General features: G+C 36.4%; 1 protein-coding gene across 1 annotated transcript; it reads left to right on the plus strand.

Moving 5' to 3' along the window:
- The first annotated feature begins 395 nt into the window (after positions 1 to 395).
- Positions 396 to 20,840, plus strand: LOC142610705 (nuclear pore complex protein NUP93A). Its single transcript, XM_075782617.1, has 15 exons — positions 396 to 584; positions 2,533 to 2,624; positions 2,761 to 2,827; positions 8,460 to 8,519; positions 11,330 to 11,419; positions 12,304 to 12,573; positions 13,171 to 13,266; positions 13,378 to 13,512; positions 14,257 to 14,310; positions 14,430 to 14,513; positions 15,477 to 15,563; positions 15,637 to 16,539; positions 17,836 to 18,017; positions 18,889 to 19,180; positions 20,359 to 20,840. Exons 1-15 carry the CDS (start codon positions 483 to 485, stop codon positions 20,434 to 20,436), a joined length of 2,592 nt encoding a protein of 863 aa, XP_075638732.1. The 5' UTR covers positions 396 to 482; the 3' UTR covers positions 20,437 to 20,840.
- The last annotated feature ends 1,964 nt before the right edge of the window (positions 20,841 to 22,804 follow it).

Genomic DNA, 22,804 nt, shown 5'->3' on the forward strand with positions numbered 1-22,804 from the left:
TTTATATGTTTTATGATATGATGTATATTTTATAGATTAATCTTTTTTGAGAATATATCTGAATTTCAAAAATTTTTATTTATATAATTTTCAACAAAATATTTTTAGTTCCATCTAAATAAGTTGTTTTTAAACGGATTCTTAACTAATTAACTTTGTCCGTGTGCTATTTTCTTAAATTTTTTCTAAAACATGCTATATTTGGCAAATTTTGCCAAGTTTGAATAGAAAATGACCAAATCATTGTTGTAGAACCAAATTAATCTAATACTTTGGGCTAACCAAGAGATCGGATCCGAACCCGACCCAACAGACCCGGGCAACGTAGTAGCTCCAGCGAGTAATACAACAAGTATAGGATAGGAGCACCTTTTTCAAATTGTTATTAGGGCTTTTAAAAAGCTTCTAAAACCCTTTCCCTCTCTCTCTCTCTCTCTCTCTCTCTCTCACAGTAGTAGCCATAGTAGAAGTAGAAAGAAGCAATGGCGACCGATCAAGACATGAGTGGTTGGACCGATCTGCTTCACTCTTCCACCAAGCTACTCGAACAAGCCGCGCCTTCCGCTCAGTTCCCTCCTCTTCAGGTCCCTAACCAAACCCTACTCTCTCTCTCTCTCTCTACATTTTCCGTTTGGTTTCCGAGAAAACAATAAAAGTTTGGAAAATTTTTAAGATGTGTGGATTTTTTTCGCGAGGTAAAAAAGCAAAGAAGAAAATAGGAAATTTGATTGCTTCTGTTATTTAGTGGCTTTATAGATTTGGTTTCTGTGAGAGAAATTGGTAAGGGAAAGTTTAAGGAATCAAAACCTAGAAAAAGTTTTGTAATAACTTCGCGATTTGAGAATATAGGTTTAGGACTAGTTTTTATTTTTTTTATTTTGTGTTCAGTTTCAGTTTGTTTTCTGAGAAAATGTGGAGGAAGAAAAGAAAATTAAAGAATATGTATTTTTAGAAAATTTGTGCTCGCGTGAGAGAGACAGAGATAAAGGAAAGAGGAAAATTGTTCTTTTGTGTTATTTAGTGCTCCGTTTTGTTTTCCGAGAAAATGTGATTGGCTGAGGCTTTATGGATTTGGTTGCTGTGAGAGAAATGGTTAGGGACAGTTAAAGTAATTTAAACCTAGAAAAAGTTTATAATGGCTTTGAGATTTGAAAATACAGGTTTAGGACTTAGTTTATTTTGATGTTCAGTTTCAGTTTGTTTTCCGAGAAAATGTAGGGGAAGAAAAGAAAATTAAAGAATGTATATTTTTTTAAAAATTGTGCTTACATGAGCATAGCGCAAGGTACTTAGGTTACTCTCTCATTTCCAATTTCGCTCTGGTGCTTTGCTAATAAAGTGTAATGAGAGGCAACTGAATTACATTTTGAATTAATTTTTACTATTGTTGTCTATGAACCTGATTAAAAAAAAAAAAATCAATCGAGCCGAATGTGACTTTTTGTCTTAGCTGAAAATAAGTTTTAGTTCAAATCACTCCTCCTCCTCTCATCCCCTTGTAAAAGCAAGGTCAAGGGTGAAGCCCAAAAGGTAGTACAAATGTATAGTTGGTTGGGGATCACGCCTCTTGAAATGGAGGTCGCTAGTTTGAATCTCATATTCCTCTTCCTCTGGGGGCCAAAACTTACACATCATAAAAAGAAAAAAGAAAAACAAAAAGGGGAAGGGGAAGGTGAAGGATGAGTTCATGGGTTCTAGACACATTGGTTGCATGTGTAATTTACGAATAAAAAAAATCGTGACTGTCTTTGACAAGTTGTGTATATTAGTTTTCAGAAAGGAGTAAGTATTGTGATCAAGATTCATTTGTCTTCCTTTGTTTCTATTTTTGTAAAATTTCTTGGCAACCAGTCAGTATTGGACAAATGATCCTCTGTTTGTTGCTGATAAAGCTGACTACTTACTCACCAATAAATAATCTAAGTTTTGAGTCTTAGGTTTTGTTCTATGTCCCCAGTATGGTAAGAACATATTTTTGTCCCCAGTATGGTAAGAACATATTTTTGTATGAACTAGGTGAAATAGTTGTATAACAGTCAACTAGTTCAGGAAATATTTTTTGTTTAATTAGTTTGTAACGCCTAAGGCCGAGCGCTTCCCTCTTGAGGAAGGGGTGGCGTGGTATTTCCACGAGAGAGGTTTTTGTAAAATTGTGGTGCACTATTTTTATAATGGTGTGATAGGCACACATTATTTCGGGACGCCATGGCTGCTCTGCTGCACTAGTCTTTGCAACTTGAGCGAGAGGTTGTCCCTACATTTCTCTTTACCACCATTATATTTACTAATGAATTTTTTTTAATTAAATTAATCTAAACAGAAGTGAAGCGTTCCTTCTTATTCTTGGAATAAATTATTTTTAGAATAAAGATTAGATGATATTTCTAAAAGAAATTACAAATTAGGAATTCTTATCATTAGAGAACATATTAGTTGGTATTCCTAGGAAAAAAAAGAAAAACTCAATTCTGCACATGGATCTATACGGTGTGCTTTTTCTTGTCTCTGAGTTAAATCATGTGTTTATTTCAGAGAAACTTAGATCAGTTAGAGGCATTATCAAAGAAGCTCAAAGCTAAAACCCTGCGAACTGAGGCTCCTTCCCAATCTATTGCTGCCACAAGGTACCTCTATGAATCCTATTGTCAGATTTCTTATGAATTCAAATGTATTATTATTTATATCCATAGTTTCTTTTCAAGAAAAAGATATGGTGATATCTGCTTTTATTTGTTTTACTCTCTTCTATTGGATTTATAGGCTACTTGCGCGCGAGGGAATAAATGCGGAGCAACTTGCGCGGGATCTGAAGTCTTTTGAATTGAAGGTGGAATATTATTTGCATTCTACTTGCTAAAGTATACTAACCTAGCCTTATTGTCTGCATGCTTTAAGTGATATTTAAATGTGCCTTGAATGGTTTAGATATAAAATTTTCAATATATTTTTTCCCGACTTAAACTTAATTTATGTAGGCTGTTGAACACATTGTATAAATATGAACAGAAAGAAAACTAATAGGTAAAAATATGTAAAATTTGAATGATTTATAAATAAATATCCTTGTTTTATGTTGAGTTTGATTAAATTCTAATAGTTTTTTAATCTATATTTAATATCTTGGACGCATAATTTGTTGCAGAAGGCAACATATATTCAGATTCCACACTATATAGTGAAAACCTGCTTCCATACATGCATTTCACCAAGTCAATGCATGAATGTCACTATTCTGCAAGTGAATTTGACAATTTTAGTGCTGTTGCATCCAATATATTAGTGCTAAGTGAGAGGATTCAAACATTATGGTTAGTGAAATGCTCCCCTCAAATGCATACCATTGATGTAATTTAAGATGCAAACATCTTTAGTGCGACAGAGGGTGACGGCGAGTGTGAGGGAGGGGCCCGATCTTGGGTTTTCTGGTGTGGTGATGTCAAATCGGAGGATGAGGGATGAGACCCATACTCTGATAGCTGGTGTTTTGAGGGTAGGGGCGACGGCGAGGCCTATGGGTCCTGGGTTTGATGCCCAAAACTCTTTCTCTCCTCTGTCAGGTCTGGGTAGCGAGGAGGGTCTTTGTTTTGGGAGGAGAGATGACTCCTCGGTGGTTTCAGGTGAGAAGGGAGAAAAAAGGTGCAATCCTACTGCTGAGCCAGTGTTGCCGAGCCATTTGGATGGGGTTGAGCTGTCACAGGATGGGCTTGAGCATCTTTTGATTTAGTGGAAGCACAATGAAGTTAATCCTAGTGGCTTGATCATGGAGAGGATGAGAATGGTTTTTTGGAGTGCTCACCTCTATCTAAATGGGATCCTAATGATCAAAAGGTGTTGGAGGTGATCCAAGAAGGTGATGAGGATGAGGATGAGGTTCAAGGGTCAGTGGTGAATAATTCGAAATGGGTTAGTAGCCTGATGAAATTTTTTTGTAGAATTGTGGGTTTTCCTATTGTTAAGCACGAAGATTAGTGTCTGGCTCTGTTTCGTCTTCTTGAACAAGAATGTGTTGATGTTGTTAGTGTTGGGTCTGCTAGAGGTATTGTGAACTCAAAGCAGAAAGGGCTTAGAGAACTCAAAGGTTTAATTTCTTCTATTAATTATGATGGAGTAGCATCTAAGGGGAGGAACAGAGACTTCTCAGATGGTATGGGGGTGATCACCAGTTTTAAATGAGTTTATGGCTGTTATCTTGGAATGTGAGGGGATTAAATAATCCTCAGAAGCGAGAGGTTTGCAAAAATCTTCTCAAGGAGTGGAAGTGTGATATAGTTTGCTTTCAAGAAACTAAGTTGTCCTCCTTAAACTCTTCTGTCGTCCGAAGTCTTTGGGGTAGTCCGTTCCTTGACTGGGTTGCTCTAGATGCAGCCAATACTGCAGGGGGGGTGTTATTGGTTTGAAATAAGAGAGTTCTTGAAAAAGTTGATAGTGTTGTTGGTTTGTTTTCTGTTAATGTTTTGCTGAAGGGGGTTGTGGATGATTTTGTGTGGGCTAGTACAGGAGTGTATGGGCCTAATGATGATAATCAGAGGGGTGCTCTGCGGGAGGAGCTTACAGGGATGCATTCTAGGTGGAATATGCCTTGGTGTGTTTTTGGGGACTTCAATACCATTCGATATCCGAGTGAAAGACTTGGTTGTGAGACTTTTAGTCCGGCTATGTTTGCCTTTTCAAACTTTATTGAGGCTAATTACCTTGTGGACTTACCTCTTGAAGGGGCTTCGTTAACCTGGTTTAGAGATTCGGGGACAAATTGTATGTCAAGAATTGATAGAACTTTGGCATCGGTGGATTGGGTAGATCACTTTGGTAATGTGTCTCAAAGGGTACTCCCTCGTGTAGTTTCGGATCATTGTCCTCTTTTGGTGGTGGCTGGTAGTGTTAGTAAAGGTCAAAGTGCCTTTAAGTTTGAGAATATGTGGTTGAAAGAAGAGGGTTTTGTAGAGAGGGTTCGACATTGGTGGAATGGGTATTGCTTTTCGGGTTCCCCTAGCTTTATTTTGGCTTGTAAATTAAAAGCTCTTAAAGAAGACTTGAAAAAGTGGAATAAGGAGGAATTTGAGGATCTAGCCTTTAGGAAGAGATGTCTTTTATCTAAATTGATGGGTTTGGATCCTAGGGAGGACTTATCTGGTCTTTCTCATGAGGATCAAACTCGTTGTATTTAGATTAAAGGTGAAATTGCACATCTTGTTTCTTTGGAGGAGATTTCTTGGAGACAAAAGTCACGGATGTTATTTGTGAAGGAAGGGGACAATAATACTCGCTTTTTTCATTGGGTTGCAAACTCCCATAGAAGAACTAATCATATTAGGGGTTTAGAGGTGGATGGTGTCCTCTATGAGGACGAGGAAGAGGTATGGTCGAAGGTGGTCCATTTTTATCAGAGTTTGTACACTGAGTCAGATTCTTGGCGCCCTTCTATGGATGGTTTAGAGTTTGCCATTATTGAGGAGGACCAGCAGTTCGAATTAGAGAGGGATTTTTCTAAGGAGGAAGTGATGAAGGTTCTTCAAGAGATGGAGGGGGAGAAAGCCCCAGGTCCTGATGCTTTCACTATGGCATTTTTTCAAAAATGCTGTAGTGTAGTGGAAATAGATGTCATGGCATTTTTTGATCATTTCCATAGGAACTTAGAGTTTGAACGGTCTCTGAATGCTTCTTTTCTATCCCTGATTCCCAAGAAAAATAATGCTTTGAATATCAAAAATTTTAGGCCTATGAGCTTAGTGGGCAGTGTGTATAAGCTTTTCTCTAAGGTTCTAGCAAACAAATTGAGGCAGGTGCTTGATAATCTTATCTCAGAGTCACATAATGCTTTTGTTGGTTGCAGACAGATTTTGGATTCAATGCTTATTGCTAATGAATGTTTAGACAGTAGATTGAAGTGTCTTACTCCGGGGGTGATGTGTAAGTTAGACATTGAGAAAGCGTATGATCATGTAAATTGGGACACTTTATTTTATTTGTTGGAGAGGATGGTCTTTGGGGATAGATGGAGGAGATGGATAAAGACTTGTGTCTCCACTGTTCGCTTCTCAGTTTTGGTTAATGGATCTCTTGTTGGTTTCTTTGGTAGCTCTAGAGGTCTCAGACAAGGTGATCTTTTGTCTCCCCTGCTCTTTCTTTTGATCATGGAGGTTTCAAGTTGTATCCTGAAGAAATTTGAGGAAGGTGGTCTCATTCAGGGTTTTAAAGCGGGTCCTATTAATGCTACCGGTATCCGTGTTTCTCACCTGTTATTTGCGGATGATACCATTCTTTTCTGTGAGGCCTTTAGAGAGCAGATTCTTACTATTAGGCTGGCTTTAACTTGTTTTCAAGCTTTTACTAGATTGAAGGTGAATGTGAGGAAAAGTGAAATTGTCCCTATTGGAGAGGTGCGTAACATTCAATTTTTGGCTAATATTCTTCGATGTAGGGTGGGTAGTTTACCTATGATTAACTCGGGTATGCCATTGGGAACTTCGTATAAAACAGCATCTATTTGGAATCCAATCCTTGAGAGGATGGAAAAGAAGTTTTTAGGTTGGAAGCAGCTTTATTTGTCAAAGGGGGGTAGACTTACCCTACTGAAAAGTACACTTTCAAGCCTTCCAACTTATTACCTTTCCCTTTTCACTATCCCTAAAGCTGTAGCGACTAGATTGGAACGTATTTAGAGGAACTTCTTGTGGGGTTCATCAGTTGAGTGTTTCAAATATCCTTTGGTGGCTTGGGAAAAGGTTTGCTTACCGCGTGAGTTGGGTGGTTTGGGAATTCGGAATTTGACGTCTTTTAATTAGGCCCTTTTAGGGAAATGGCTTTGGAGGTATGGCCATGAAACCACTCACCTGTGGAGAAGGGTCATTGCCATGAAATATGGGGAGGGAAAAGGGGGTTGGTGCACTAGAGCTTGTTGTAGGGCTCATGGCTGTGGGTTATGGTGGAGTATTAGTGAAGGGTGGGATTCTTTCACAAAGCATATCTCTTTTGTGGTGGGAGATGGTTCTCGTATCCTTTTGTGGCATGATAAGTGGACTGGAGATGTTGCTCTTAAATTGCTCTATCCTTAGCTATTTCTGTGTTCAGCTAATAAGGAGGCCTATATTTCAGATGTGTTAAGCCTTCCTATGGGTGAGAATGACAGAGTGTGGAGTTTAAGATTTTACAGGGGTTTCAATGAATGGGAGTTAGCGGCTTCCTACTCCCTTCTTCATCTCATCTGTACCTGTACTCCTAGGGGTGGAGGGTGTGATAGGCTTAGCTGGGTTCTTAATGGTAGTGGGAAGTTTGATCCTCGGTCTTTTTATCATAAGATTCGTAATGCAGCTCCTTCCACTTTTCCTTGGAAGGGCATTTGGAAAGTTAAAGTTCCTAAAATGGTGGCTTTTTTCATGTGGACAGCAGCTCATGGTTTGATTCTAACCTTGGACAACCTTATGCTTTGTGGTCGTCCTTTGGCGAATCCCTGTTGTATGTGCTGTTGTGATGCGGAATCTGTGGATCACTTATTACTTAGTTGTCCGATAGCTCATTCTTTGTGGATGTATATGCTTCGGTTGTTTGGGATCGATTGGGTCATGCCATGTTCAGTTGTGGACTTATTATTTTGTTGGTATAATTGGTTTGGGAAGCATAGTACTGACATTTGGAACTTGGTCTCAGGCTGTTTAATGTGGACTATTTGGACTGAACGAAATCAGCGGTCTTTTGAGGATGAGGGGAAAATTGTGGTTCAGTTATTAGAGTCTTGTCAGCGGATCCTCTTTGATTGGTCTTGTTATTGGGGTTTCTCGGATTGTTCTACCCTTATGGATTTTCTTTCGTCTATTAGGATAGACTAGGGGCTGCTTTTGTCTTTTTGTTTCATTTTTCATGCGTTCACTACCGTGAACTCTCTGTATTTTTTTCGCTTTTCTCTTTAATAATATTCTCTTCTTACTTATAAAAAAAAAAAAAAAAAGATGCAAATAATAAATTTTAATTGTTGCTCTTCCTATATGTATATACATTTGAAGTTACTGCTCTTCCTCACGCTTTCCTCCACAAATTTGTCACCTTGTGGTATGTTCTTTGTAAGCCATGCTTCCCTTGCTTTGACTCTCAATTTCAAGTGCTCGTTTGGTAGCGTTATCAAACCACACTTTTTAAAAGTACAACCTTTTTTAACTTCACTTTTTTCTAGGTACAACTTTTTGAAACATCATTCTCAAAAAGGTGAAAAATAAGCTGTAACAAACAGACAAAGAAACTCTAGAAAATCCATATACTCATTGCACATCATTCCCTCATTCTCTTTATTTAGTGTCTATAAAATTTGCTGTTACTCTAAAGTTGCTGTCATTTTTGATTTCGTGGTCTACTTTACCTTTTCACAATGCTTTTGTTGCAATATTTTACATGATTTATTTTCTATGGATAATATGTGTTTTTGCTCACTGTTCACTCTTTATTGTTTTTTGTTATATTTTTATGTGAAGACAACGTTTGAGGATGTTTTTCCTGCTGAGGCAACAAGTGTCGAAGAGTATTTGCAGCAGGTAGTTTTCTGTCTTTCAAAGGGTCTACTAAGGATCTGTCATGGATTTTCACTATCACCATTAGGGCTACTATCATGTTTTTATTGCTTTAACTTCTAGTTTACTTGAAATAGTTCAATGAATTGATTTTCTTTAAATTATGTGGCATTATATGAAATATATATTTATTTATTAAAAAAAAAAATCTGAAATATATATTTGATTATTTGTTACTGATTTGAAAATTATGAATTGGATGTTGTGTAAAGATTTGGTACAAATTTTACAGAAAGAATGCAACATATAAAACTATCCAAAGTTATGATAGACTTTCGGTGTTGTGTAAAGATTTAGTACAAATTTTACAGAAAGAATACAACGTATAAAACTATCCAAAGTTATGATAGAGACTTTTGGTGCTGTGTAAAGATTTGGTACAAATTTTACAGAAAGAATGCAACGCATAGAACTATCCAAAGTTATGGTGCTTGTGGCACATTCTTTTGCATCCATTTAAATTTTTCTGTAACATGGTCCAAAAACCAGAATGAGCAAGACTTAGGTACAGATCAATGACTTATTGGGGCGGCTGTTTCCTCCATAGGGACACTTAGATTTCTGTTAGTTCTTTGTACTCTCAAGTGCTGCCAATTTAAAAGAGTCAATACTCATCTGCATTCTTGCTTGACTTTCTCCATTAAATGAAACATGATATTTATATTCTATACTTTGGTTTAACATACAGATCATTTCTACTAAGTGTTCAATCTTGGAAATGACTGAAGATAAACCCAAAGTTCAAGTTTAAATTAATTTAAGTTCAAGTTTAAATTAATTTTTGTTATGGGCTTAGTAGAGATTCTTGAAAATCTACCATTTGGCTGATAAATGTTATAGTTGCTGGTTTGGTTGGGGTGTTTTGACCTGCTCCATTAATGATTTGCATTTTTATTTTTATTTTTAAATTTTATTGTTAGTGTTCTGTTCCTATACATGTACTTTTTATTTTCTCTGCATCACATTAAGGAAGTTGGTTAGGTATGAGGACAAGTAAATCTTGTTATAGATATTAGGTTACCACTTAATGTTTAGTTAAAGGAGATGGGCATAACCTTCTTATTCCACACAGTTAAGTTTCCATTGTTACTACATCTAGTTATCTTGCCTACCCTTTACCAGTTTACCTAAATTTTCTCTTTTAACTTTAAGCTATAAATTTTAATCTCTTATGAAGAAGGATTGTTCCCCCTAACTGGCACTTTGTGCTCCGACTTGTTTAGAATACATAATGAAATTGGTTTCCTGTGAAGAATTTGAAGTCTGGGGTTAGTGATGAGCTTACTATAACTAAATTAAGTTGTAAATTCATTTCAGCTGAGTACTCTAAGGTGGAGTTTGGATAGCGCATCCACGTCCAGCGTCCACATCTGGGCTTCTTTTTTTTTCAGCGCGTCTGTCACTGTTCATTGGTCATGAACAGTGATTTTAGGCCAATGAACAGTAATTTTTGGCATGAACAGTATTTTTTACCCATTTAAAAATTATTTTGCTACAGTATTTTTAGTTTTCAGCAATAAGTTCTATCCAAACACGCTCTTAAGTGCAAAATTTGTAGACGGCTTAATACTCTGGTAGCAAAATTTCCTGAATAATCAGGCTTTTAGATAACTCAAATTATGTTTAGCAGCTACTAGATAAGGGACCGAGGAGATTGCATGATCTTCTACAAGTCCAACAGCAAATGAGATCTCTAGGTGAGTCAGGGTGGACTGCTTTCTTGAAAATGGGGGAAAATTCAGATTCATTGTAGATTAGGAAGCTTGCGGTAGAAGTCACAAGCTAATGGCTGGAAATGAGAAAAAAGGATGCATCTTCTTTCGGATGGTTATTTTTATTCAATCTGCACTGCCAATGTGCATGTACGCTTAAGGTCCCTCTGGGTCACATAAACTTGGTCTGAATTGAAACTATTCGGACTCATGGAATGAAGTTCTGGGTTATGTTACTTATATGTAAAAAAGGTTCTGGATTATCTTTGGTTTGAAAAGACTTCTTTAACTCTTCATTTACGTATCCAAATCTTCCTTCCAAGATAAAAAATGATCTACTTTCTGTGTAGTATATATTAACACTTTGTAATGCCCCATGCATCTCTTTTTTTGCTACAGTATTAACACTTTGGGCATGGTATTGCAATGTGGAAGGATCTACTGAGATATTTGAGATATAGTTGAATCTCTATCAAATACGCTTTTTTAGTTCTCCCCTATCTTTCAGTATATGGCTTTACATAAACATGTATTAAATATTATTCTATAGATCTATCTACTCATATCTAGTTGAAATTGCTATAGCACCGGCGTATTTTGGATGCTTGAAGGCCCTGCTGACCTGAAGTGATTTAGAAAGATTCTTTTTTATCTTTATCAATGGTGATTGGTCATGGTATCCATAGCGTTGCTTCTTTTTCGGCCAAATCCTAATTTTGTTTTGCTTCTCCTGGTTGTCAAGCCTGATTGACTGAACTCTTTTCCTTGCCTTCCGGCCTTTCACTTTGTTTTGTTCTGATGTGTGGTTTCACCTGTCTGTCTGCTTGAAAATGAATGGAACTGTAATAACCTAGCTACTGCCCATCTCTTTCTGCCTATTCCAACTTCCTAGCGTCTCCCCCCTCCCTACTCAAACATGTAGTTTGATTGTGCAGTTGAATTACAGCTTCTTTATTTTGAGCAAGATTTTTCTAATTTGGTTTCATGATTGGCTCTCTTTTAAGTTCCTCACGAAGTATTCGGCAACTTTTATTGATATTGCATGCAATGTATTCATCTCAGGTTCATGAGATGGCAATGGTCTCTGCCATTCAGGAAGCTCAGAAGGATAACCTCAGAAGCTATAATGATTACATGTTGAAAGTTTTGGAGGTCAGTGTGACTTATTGGGTTCATTGGATGTTGCTATGACTTGCTTTCTACCTTGTTCAAAATTTTGGTTGTGTTTCTTTATATTTGGCATGTTAACATTTTAAATATATTTACAGATATTTCTTGGTGCTGCATTTTAGCTTTATGTCTTCCATTTTTTTATCAGTTGAATTTGAATAAAATTTTGGACTCAATGTAAGCTACTTTGGGTTTAGTTTTCCTGTTTATTTGAGCAAAACCTTCTTAACTGATAAAGCAATTCTTTGATTAATATCCCGATTGTATAATTTTTTAAGTTTGTTTTACTGTACTTGATTTTCTTTTGTTCTTCCTTTTCAAATGAGATTAAATGGTATTGTAAATTGCGTTTTTAGATTTTTGAAGCTAACAATTAGTTTAATAGTGAAAATGCCCTAACATAAGATTGATAAGGATGTTGGTCCTTATAATACCCTTTGTGGAAGCTCTGTGAATAGAATGATCACACATGTTATAGAATTCCTTCCAATTAACATACTGAGATTTCTATTGGTTAAGAAGATTGATAATGGCTACGTGTTGGAACTTTGCTGCTAGACCACAGTCGTGCACCTTATGTCAACTGTCATGCATGTCTTGGAATGTGGAAAAGGAAACCCCGTCATTAAGGGCTAGCACAGTGGGATAGGGCAATCGGTTTATTCCAATTTTCATTACATGGTTAGCAAGGATGATTTTATGGAGAACCATCTGGGCTGTGTTACCTTATAGTGTCCATTCAGGACCATCAATAATAAAATCCTCCACATTGAGCTTTTTAACCCTGATTGTGAGTTGATCTCTTTACTTATTGTGCTTTGAACCTTGACTCTGGCATATAATTTTTTTTTAATTTTTTATAACAGGAGGATTGGCAAAAAGAAAAACGTGATTTTCTACAGAGTTTAAGCCGAATTTCAACGTTACCCAGGACTAACATGATTGATTCCAGCACTGGGGCTACTCATCCAGGTCAAATGGTGTCCATTGCGTCTAGCCCTCAACGTTCATCTGGTCCATCTAGCATGGACCTTGTACCTCTAGCTAACAAGCCTATTATTGAGAAAAAGGCATCAGTCTATGCTGTAGTCGTGAAGAATTTAAATAATGCAAGGGAGCGTGGCTTACCATTTAAGGTAAATATAGTTATTTCCATTTAAATTATTCCCACATCACGTTTAAAAGGAATATAAGCTTGAGTTGTCTGATTGCAACTTTTTTTTTGGCTTAATAATCTGCTAAATTATTGATATTAATGGTAAAGTTGCAAATTCAACATGATAAGTTATCTTAACAGTTGTTAGGGGTTCAGCTTAAAGCATATTGATGCACAATTTGTGATATGTGGTATTATTCAGTGATATCCACCTTTTTACTTTCATTGTGCTTTTAGTCTTAAGTTGCGTTTGGGTATTGCGTTTCTTGCGTTGCGTTTACTGCCTATTTTTTTCCCTGGATGCGCGTCTGGTACTGTTCATTGTCTATGAACAGTGATTTTAGGCTTATGAACAGTGCCAAACGCGTGAACAGTAATTTTTATTATTAGTATTTTTTATTGTTTTCAGTTTTCAGCAAAATAAGTGGTATCTAAACGGACCCGTAGATTCTGTCTAAACTCTAAGTTAACTTTTGTTTTATGTATGTTAGGTTTTCCTATATATTACTTGTAAAAAAGTTGGGCTTTCCATTATGTATGGTTTATAAGTTTATTTATTGTTTGATTTTTTGATTAGCCTGGTACAGCTTTCAAGAGTGCTTATGAAAGTTTGGGTCTTGAGGGATCCAGTGGAAAATCCGTTAACTTGCAGAAGATATGGCAACTCATTCAGGTGTACTTTCTTGGTTGTGCTTGGCTTGTCAAATATAATCCAGTTTGTGAGCCTGTTCTTGCTTAAAACTTCTTTATAATAAAGTAATTCATATTTTCAATATTTGGATAGATGCTAATGGGTGAAGATTCAACTGTGCAACGCAATGTATCAAAAAAGATGTCACTAGCCATTGGTGCAAGGCGCCACCTGGAATGGGGGCATGAGAAGTATATCATGGATACAATACAAAGTCATCCTGCACAGGTATTAATTTTGTCTAGTATTATATTATCTTGATGCTGGTAGTTGCAAACTGAATTTTGTTGATGATGCTCATCTCCTTTGTATGTGTTAGTGAGAAAATGTTATGCTGTATCTAGAAGATACAATCAGTGAGGTGTCCCTATCAGCTTTCACCGTCAGAATGTTCTATGTCATATTTTTAAATGCTTCTCCTATATATATATATATATGGAATGGATTGGCTGAGGGCTGATTTAGAAAATAGTTTCTCCTTTCCTTTGTATGCGTTAGAGAGAAATTGTTATGCTGTATCTAGAAGATACCATCAGTGAGGTCTCCCTATCAGCTGTCACTGTCAGAATGATCTATGTCATATTTTTAAATGCTTCTCCTTTATATATATGGAATGGATTGGCTGAGGGCTGATTTAGAAAATAGTTCCTCCTTTCATATTTTCTCTTATTTTCATTAACGGTATGAACATATTGCTTTATTTGGTTATTGCTTCTAGTGTTCTACCTTTGTTGTTTGAATTCCTCAACCAATTATATCATGTTCATGTAAACTTCTGTTGCTGGTAATGACTAAAGAGTTTTGCTTTTCCTCTATATATATATATATATATATTTGTAAGAATTTTGATGTTTAGCTATGTGTGAAAACATAAAGTACAATATCAGTTGGAACTGCTTGCTTCAAAACACATATTTGGCACTAGTTGTTTCAACGCTTATGTCTTAATTTACATCTTTTGATCTCATGTAGGCTGCTCTTGGTGGGGTGGTTGGAAATTTGGAAAGAGTTCGCGCCTTTCTTCGGGTTTGATAACATGTTTCTGTTCAACTTTTCAGGAGTTTCATGTTGTAATGGATTTCATTACCCTCTTGAAGATTTATTATGTTTCCTTAGTTTTATTTATTTATTTATTGATTTTTCAGATACGTTTAAGGGATTATGGAGTTCTGGATTTTGATGCAGGCGATGCCCGTAGACAGCCTCCTGTTGATACCACCTGGCAGCAGGTCTTGGATACTTCCATTTGTATTTTGTTTTTTTAACTTGCATTTCATTAATCAATCTGCTTCTTGTTTTCATTTATGATATGCAAGCAAGTGTGCTTCCTTTTTCCCTTATGATTTTATCATGTTTTCTCAAATTGTTGAACTTCAAGTTACGTCTACAGCTGATTAGTTTCTAATACATAATGCAACTCACAAGTTCCAATCCATGACTGATGCCAAATTTTTAAGCAATTCCATTGTATGACTGCTAAAGCTGGTTATGTTTATGCTGTTAAGCATTTTTCTTTATAATTCAAAAACTGTTTGAAAGTTACACGTCCCGGTACTGTGTAATGTTTGAATGGCAACAATTCAAGATATAAGCAATATACACAACCAAATCAAGTAAAGTGTCTGTACTGGTAGTTTGTGCATGTAATATGTATGATCCCACAAGCTTCACATAACGTCTCATTCATATTTTGTCCTTGGGTCCTCCTTTAGCTCCTTCCTTTCAAGTAATATCAATCGGCATTTTTCTGTTCTGTATTTTATATCTATTATTTGAAACTTTTGACCTCTAATCTTGCTTTGAAGGGTAGTACTAACTGAGTCAGATTCAGATGCATCTCAATTGTTGAAGTATTTTTGTGCGCTTTATTTTTTCCTCTTTGTCAACATACGCAGTTTGGGCCTTGTGTGGCACATTCTTCTGGTCCTCATTCTTAGATGTAATTTAGGGAAGATATGGACTTGCTTTTGATTTGTCTTGATTTCTCACTTTTGAAGTCATAATCAAGTGTAGAACTTTCTGAAAGCACAAATGGATGTAGAAAAGAAGTAACAATTCCTTTTTCTCGTAACTTCTTTTGATATTTTTGATTGATATACAAGATGTTAAATTTTTATGGATAAGAAGTAGCAATTCCTTTTCCCCGCTTCAAATAATTATTTTCCATACTAAATCATACTTTTGTGTAACAGATCTATTTTTGCTTGAGAACTGGGTATTATGACGAAGCGAGAAAGGTTGCTCTGTCATCCCGTGCTTCACATCAATTTGCTCCCCTGGTACAGACTGTTCACTGGTTATTAATAGGACTATATATTTTATTCGGTCTTAGTCATTGTTCCTTTTTGACAGCTTACAGAATGGATAAATACTAGAGGTATGGTGCCCGCTGAGACTGCAGCTGCCGCCTCAGAAGAATGCGAAAAAATGTTAAGAATGGGTGATAGGGTGGGCCGAGCTGCATATGACAAGAAAAAGTTGTTGCTCTATGCTATGATATCTGGTTCTCGCAGGCAAATTGACCGCCTGCTTAGAGATCTACCAAATTTGTTCAATACTATAGAGGATTTCTTATGGTTCAAACTGTCTGCTGTACGGGACTGCCCGAGTGGGGTCTCATCTGCTGTTCTGAATGAGGGGTTGGTACCATACAGTTTGGATGATTTGCAGGTCTACCTGAACAAATTTGATCCATCATATTATACAAAAAATGGAAAGGACCCTCTGGTATACCCTTATGTTTTGCTTTTAAGCATCCAGTTGCTACCAGCTGTCTTATACTTGTCTAAGGAAACAGGAGGTGGAGGATATAACATTGATGCTGCTCACATGTCAATTGTGTTAGCAGACCATGGGGTCCTTTCTGAAGGTATTGGTGCTGGGCAAAAACTGGGAGTGATGGATGCTTTTGCAGAGGCATCTAGCATGATTAGGCAGTATGGATCTATGTACTTACGTAGTGGTGATCTATCAACAGCATTAGAATATTATGCACAAGCTGCAGCTGCTGTGGGTGGCGGACAGTTGTCATGGACTGGAAGAGGTAATGTGGATCAGCAAAGGCAGAGAAGCTTGATGTTAAAGCAACTCCTTACAGAGCTGTTGTTACGGGATGGTGGGATCTATCTTTTACTTGGTTCAAGAGGTACTGGAGAAGAAGGTGAATTGGGAAGGTTTTTGACTGATGCGAAAGCAAGACATCAATTTCTGCTTGAAGCTGCTTGTCAGTGTCAGGAAGCTGGGCTTTATGACAAAGTAATTTTCTTGCCTTATTTTGTTACCTTTTGAGTTTAACATGGAGAAATTGTGCCTTGTGTCCTTTTGCATGTTCATATTAAATTTACTTTATTGTTCCATATTACATGCTTTTCACTAGCTGCAAAAGAGAAATCCATTTTTTTATTATTATAAGTTTTATAAGTTAATAAAATGTTGAGCAAAAAAACAGTCATCTCGTATTCTACTCGGTGTTGGTGGGCCATATTATTTTAACTGCGCTAATATGTTTTGGGAGTGGGACTAACGTGGTTAAATTTGGGGAAATCTATCTGTGTTCTTGTGGTAGGTCTAGGGTTTGGAGAATTTAGGATCTGGATTTAGAACTTTTGGAAAGAAGGGTTAAGGTTCAAAATTGACTAGAGTTTGAAAAGATGGGGAGAAAGAAAAAGATTACTACTTCTCGAAGCAAACAAGTTGTTAGAAAATCTGATTGTGTTTAGGAACAAAGGGTGGTTAATGAGTTTATTTGATGGTTATTTGGTAGGGAAAGTATGTGGGGTTTTTGGGTTTTGATAAGTCAGTGGAAGACTTTGTTGGGGTTGTAAGGAAGAAGGAGAAGAGAGAAATTAATGGTCTTCAAGGGCGCTGCATGAAACTGTACCTAATAAAAAAAAGAACAAAGATAGAAGAGAAAAGAACAAAAAGAACTATTAGGCTTGCATGCCTTAGTACTGAAAATACTCACTATTTTTATTAGTCAACTCTCTCCTATTTGAGTGCATTGACATACTTCTATAGGCTATAAATTTTTATTTTTCTTAGCTCTCTTCTCTTTTGTAATTAATCTATTGCTTGGTTTTCTTCTGTTTCTTTTTTCTTTTTTCCTTGTCTTGTAATTTTTGGATTTGCTATGTGCTTTTCCTGCATAGAGTAGCCCTCCGTATATATATCATTCTTACTTATAAAAAAAAGAAGAAGAAGGTAATCTTCCATATCTGCACAGTCTACCCTTAGTTGAGCTTTTTTTTTTTTTGGGTTAAATCTGAAGTGCTGATGATATGTTAATATTTTCGAGATTATAAATCGTATAAGATTTTTTAAATTTGAAGTATTTAGAGTTGGCCTCTACTTCTTTCCCATGTCTTATGTTTCAAACATCTTGACTTTCTTTTCTTGTGCTCACCTTTCTTCTTATTTCTAGTCTTATTCGTTTTCTGCCATCTTCAACTATTAATGTTTCTTTCTTTCAAATGATGTTGCTTCAACTGATTTCTTTCTTCTTTCAGTGTTTAACCTTATGTTTTGTCCCTTTATTTTGTCATTGAACTTCAGTCAATAGAAATTCAGAAGAGAGTTGGGGCATTTTCAATGGCACTGGATACTATCAATAAGTGCCTCTCTGAAGCAATATGCGCCCTCTCACGTGGTAGATTAGATGGTGAGAGCCAGACTGCTGGCCTCATTCATTCAGGCAATGAAATACTGGAGACATACAGATATTATCCTGAAGTCAGGTTATTCCAATACTCAGCATTTTCAATATGTACTTTTCATGTATGTTTTTAGCTAGTTTTGTCCGTAGTTCTTCTAATATTGTAACCTAAGTTCAATCATAAACTTTAGTAGAAGAAAATTTCAATTAAGACAAACCTTCTGACGCATTGAGGCTTTAATTGAAAAGCTCATATTCTGGAGTATGTGTGAATTTTAGTATTCCTAAAATTATGAAATTTTTTTTCAAGTCATTATAGTATAGTCATTAACTACATCCTGGTTTAATTTATGAGCAAATGACTGTCAAAACTCAAGCTGTCCCAAAGTGGGATTCATGTTTAGTTGAGTTTAATTTGGCGTAACTCAGTTTATCTGGTATAAATTTATAGTTAGCAAATTATTCATCATCACAGTGAATTTTGAAATTACATTCTTAATCTTCTTTGAAATACCTTGTAAGTTTACAATTTTCTGACAAAGTTGTTTTGTTTTAATTTTTAATACCTCTGCTTAAGTTACTTCACACAATTTTGTTTAGAATGTATGTTGGAAATTATTGGTGACTTATGTTGCTGCTGCTGGCTTCTTTGCACAGCACACAACCCACCCCCTCCCCCTGCGCGCATGCGTGGTAACAACTAATTACATGGCCTTTTGTTGTTTTTATGCTTCAATCGGGCACTGCTTAATTACTGGGACATTTGTTGTTGTTTTCAAAAGTCAAAATTGACTACCAATGATTGTGAATCTTTAACCATGGTCTTGGTCCGCTTGGGCTGTTAACTGCTACCGTCAATAATTTCCATAATGTATTTATTATATGTTTTACATTTTATATGCTCTGCATTCTATGTAACTTCTTCCCTAAAGATACTTGAGTTGACTGTGCAGTCCTCAAGAGAGAGAGCATGTTTTAGCGCAACAAACCGTGTTAAGACAACTTGAGGCAATATTGTCAATCCACAAGTTGGCAAGATTGGGCCATCATCTAGATGCTTTGAGGGAGGTTGCTAAACTTCCATTTCTTCCATTAGATCCACGAGCACCGGATGCTACCATAGATGTGTTCCAGAATTTATCACCTCATGTTCAAGATTGTGTTCCAGACCTTCTGAAGGTTGCTCTTACTTGCCTGGACAATGTAGCGGATTCTGATGGATCACTTCGTGCCTTGAGGGCTAAGGTATCTTAAAATAAGTTACTAAAATTCTCTGTTTTCCTTCCATTATTCTCTCAGTCGTGATCTGCAACTATTTTATTCTTATAGTCTCTGCATAGCTTAAAATTTGACACTTTTAGTTTATATTTTCAAAATGAAATTTAAGGGCACTGTTTAAAAGCAGTCATGTTTTGTGTGCTGATTTAACATGTAAATTACTTGATTTCAAATTGAGTTAGAGTTGAGGGAGCACCTGCCACCCCCTAATTCTCCCCCTCCCCAGTCTAAGCAAAGGTTTCTCAGCAGGTAGGTGCTGCTATGGTCATATACCCAGGCAGGGTTTTCCACAGACTGGTTGACACCCCCCCCCCCCCCTCCCTACCTTTTATTTTTCTTTGGAGCCAAAAGAAAAAGTTTTGAGTTAGAATTGGTTAGTTAATACACGTAACTTGTAAAATTTACTGACTGGATTTTGTATGAGCATCTTTTAAGAGCCAATGAAGGGTTTATTTCCTCATTTAATGCTTGAAAGCTGTGTTCATTTTAGAGCATTTTGGAAAGCATAGCAGTAGTGAAATCTGTTGGGTTGTGCCTTTTTGTCTTATGTTTGTATGTGTGTAGAAAGCAAAATGCTGGACATTATAGTGTTCCAAAACATCAGTTTTAGAGTTGGAGCTTTTATTTCTGGGATCACTTTATTCTGGGATGAATGCTGCCAGTAGTTTTCTGTTTCAAATTTGTTAGTTTGTGGAGCTTTTGGATTTTAGGGATAAGTTTTTTTATTTCCTTTCTTGTAAGGTACTTTCTCTTGTATACATCATATGTACTAGGGCTGCGCCCACTATATTTATTTACTTATCCCCCCAAAACAAAGGTGTATCTGATAATCCTAATTTACCAACTTTGTTTTACTCAGAGAGAGAGAGAGAGAGAGAGAGAGAGAGAGATCAACTTGGCATTATAAAGTCGAAAGCAAATGGGATGCTGAAGTAATTATTTAGGTATTCTTGATGTGATTATTTATTGCAATCTGCAAAAGATAGAATGATCACGTCAAGTATACCTCAATAATTACTTCAGCATCCCATTTGCTCTCAACTTTTATAATACAAAGTTGATAGGATTGCCATATCAACTTGGTATTATAAAAGTTGAAAGCAAATTATTGAGGCATACTTGATGTTATCCCTTTGTCTTTGCAGATTGCAAGCTTTATTGCTAATAACTTGAAAAGGAATTGGCCTCGCGATTTGTACGAAAAGGTTGCCCGAAGCTTGTGAAGCATACAACAGATGTCAGATGGAGATGCCTCATCTGGCTGCGCAAATGTAACGGGGTTATGTTGTGTTGAGATATCAAGTATGTAGCTTTTCTGTAAAAAAAAGCCATCAAGATAGGCAGTCTTACCATACTAAGCAATGTGGTAAGATATTAGTAGAAATTTTTTAGATGCGTTAATGATAAATTTATGAGAACTTTCTTTTTGCTAACTAGAATCTGTGTACAATCTGTCATTTCCATTTTCTTCAATTGGTTATACTTGTATGATAATGAGAGAATGAGAATGCTGAAAATAGTATATACATCTTGCGTTTGTAGGCTGGAGCGACTTCCGTTGGTTTCATGGGTGACCATGGTTATTTATAAATGAAAAACAAATAAATGGCCAGATATTTTGTGAATCTATACATTACATTTGATTCTAAAACTTGATTCATGGGATGACCTAATATTACAGCCTAAGTTAGACCAGAATGTAGTTTTTCAAACAGACTAACGAATCGCAATTGTCACTCTTGCTTACAAAATTACTTATTCAATTCTAGAGGACTTTGTTAGCATAGGCCTTCATTCCATTTGCATTGTAGTAAATATCTTTTGAATTTAGGGGTTTAACGATGGGCTGTCACTTTAATACTTGCAGTTAATGAGCATACAATTATGCAATATAGCATCAATGAATGTAAGAGCATTAACATCAGGTGTGCTAAATGCTAAATTTGTAGCATTTAGCACACAAACACTAGAGACCCACTTACATCAGATGTGTCAAATCTCAAAAAGTTTAGCATTGGGCTGCAATGATGTTCTAAATATGAGAGTACAAATAGATGTGTAATTATTTTTTATCCATCTTTCTCGTCTTTACTCTCTCTCTCTCTCTTCTTTTGAAACTCCATAGTTGAAACTTGGCTTAAACCCTAAACCCAAAAGCTTAGCCTCACATCAGCCATCACCAATGGTCACCATGGACCACCAAACTCCACCACCATCATGGTAGTGATTTTCCATCTCTCTCTATATCAGAACTCCACGGCTCCACCACAATGACCACTACGAGCGAGCCTTTGAGACTCTATCCCTCATTCTCTTCTCTCTCTTCTTGCACAAGCCTAGCCATGGCCTAAAGCCATATGGCCAACACCATCACCGAGGTGGTCGTCATCTCCTTTCTCTATTTCCCTTATTTTTCCTTTTATATTATTTTTCCCTAATTTTTTTAGTTTTGTTTTTGGCCAAAAATCTTCTTTTCCCATTGTTTGTGGGTTTGGGGATTTGTTGGAATGGGTGTGGTTGTTTAGGGTTTGAAAAGAATGAATTTTTGGGGGTTTATTTTAGGTTCGTGAGTTTGGGTTCATTGATTTCGTTTGAGGGTTTGGATGTATGATTTGAGGGTTTGGATGTATGATTTGAGTTTGAGGTTTGGGTTAATCTCAAAGAGAAATTGGATGTGAATTTTGGATGGATGATGTGTGGTTTTCTCCAAGGCCATAGCCACCTTGCTACGTAGTGAATTTTTTAGATTGACGTTGAAGTTTTTTTATTTTATTTTTTATTTAGGTTTTGTTATGGGTTTTTGACTTGATTTGGGTTTTGTGAAGGCTTGTGATGGTGAGTTGTAATTTTGGTGGTGGTGATGGATTTCTAGTGGTGTTGGATTAGGGTTTTATGGTGGGTTGTGGGTTTATGGTGGTGGAGGGTTGTGGGGATGCGGTTGTTGCTATTGTGGAGAGAGAGAGAGAGAGAGAGAGAGAGAGAGAGAGAGAGAGAGAGAGAGAGAGAGAGAGAGAGAGAGAGAGAGAGAGAGAGAGAGAGAGAGAGAGAGAGAGAGAGAGAGAGACTTTTTAATGTGTCAAATGCTATAATTTTAAGAAGAGCTGATTTTAATGCTTTAAGGGTCTGTTTGGATAGGAAGATGTGAGATGATAGAAAAGATTTAGGGTCTGTTTGGATATTGCTTATTTTGCTGAAATTAAAAACTTATTGCTGAAAGTATTGTAGATAAATGTGAAAGTTAGTTGAAATAATACAGTGAGATTTATGAATAGTATCAAAAAGTACAGTGAGACCTATGAATAGCATAAAAAATAAGCTGAATAGTGAAATAATTTTTATTTTTCATTGGTATCCAAATAGAGACTTAGTGCTGGTTTGGATAGCACGTCCACGCCGCATTTTTTTTTTTTTTTTTAAGACCAACACCTGATGCACTGTTCATGGGTCATGAACAGTGTACCAAGGCATATGAATAGTAAAAAAAGAGTGAATAGTAATTTTTTACTCATTTAAAAATTATTTTGCTACAGTATTTTTAGTTTTCAGCCATAAGTTCTATCCAAACGGACCTTTAGTTTTCTTTCATTTGTG

This window comes from Castanea sativa, chromosome 9 (assembly GCF_040712315.1).
Source record: "Castanea sativa cultivar Marrone di Chiusa Pesio chromosome 9, ASM4071231v1".
NCBI classification, from domain to species: Eukaryota; Viridiplantae; Streptophyta; class Magnoliopsida; order Fagales; family Fagaceae; genus Castanea; species Castanea sativa.

Bases quoted from the DNA above. Each gene is read 5' to 3' on its own strand.
- LOC142610705 (XM_075782617.1), top strand. From the start codon at position 483: ATGGCGACCGATCAAGACATGAGTGGTTGGACCGATCTGCTTCACTCT. The intron at 2,828-8,459 runs GTGGAATATTAT...TTTTATGTGAAG, and splicing joins TGAAGTCTTTTGAATTGAAG to ACAACGTTTGAGGATGTTTT. The intron at 14,514-15,476 runs GTCTTGGATACT...TTTGTGTAACAG, and splicing joins TTGATACCACCTGGCAGCAG to ATCTATTTTTGCTTGAGAAC.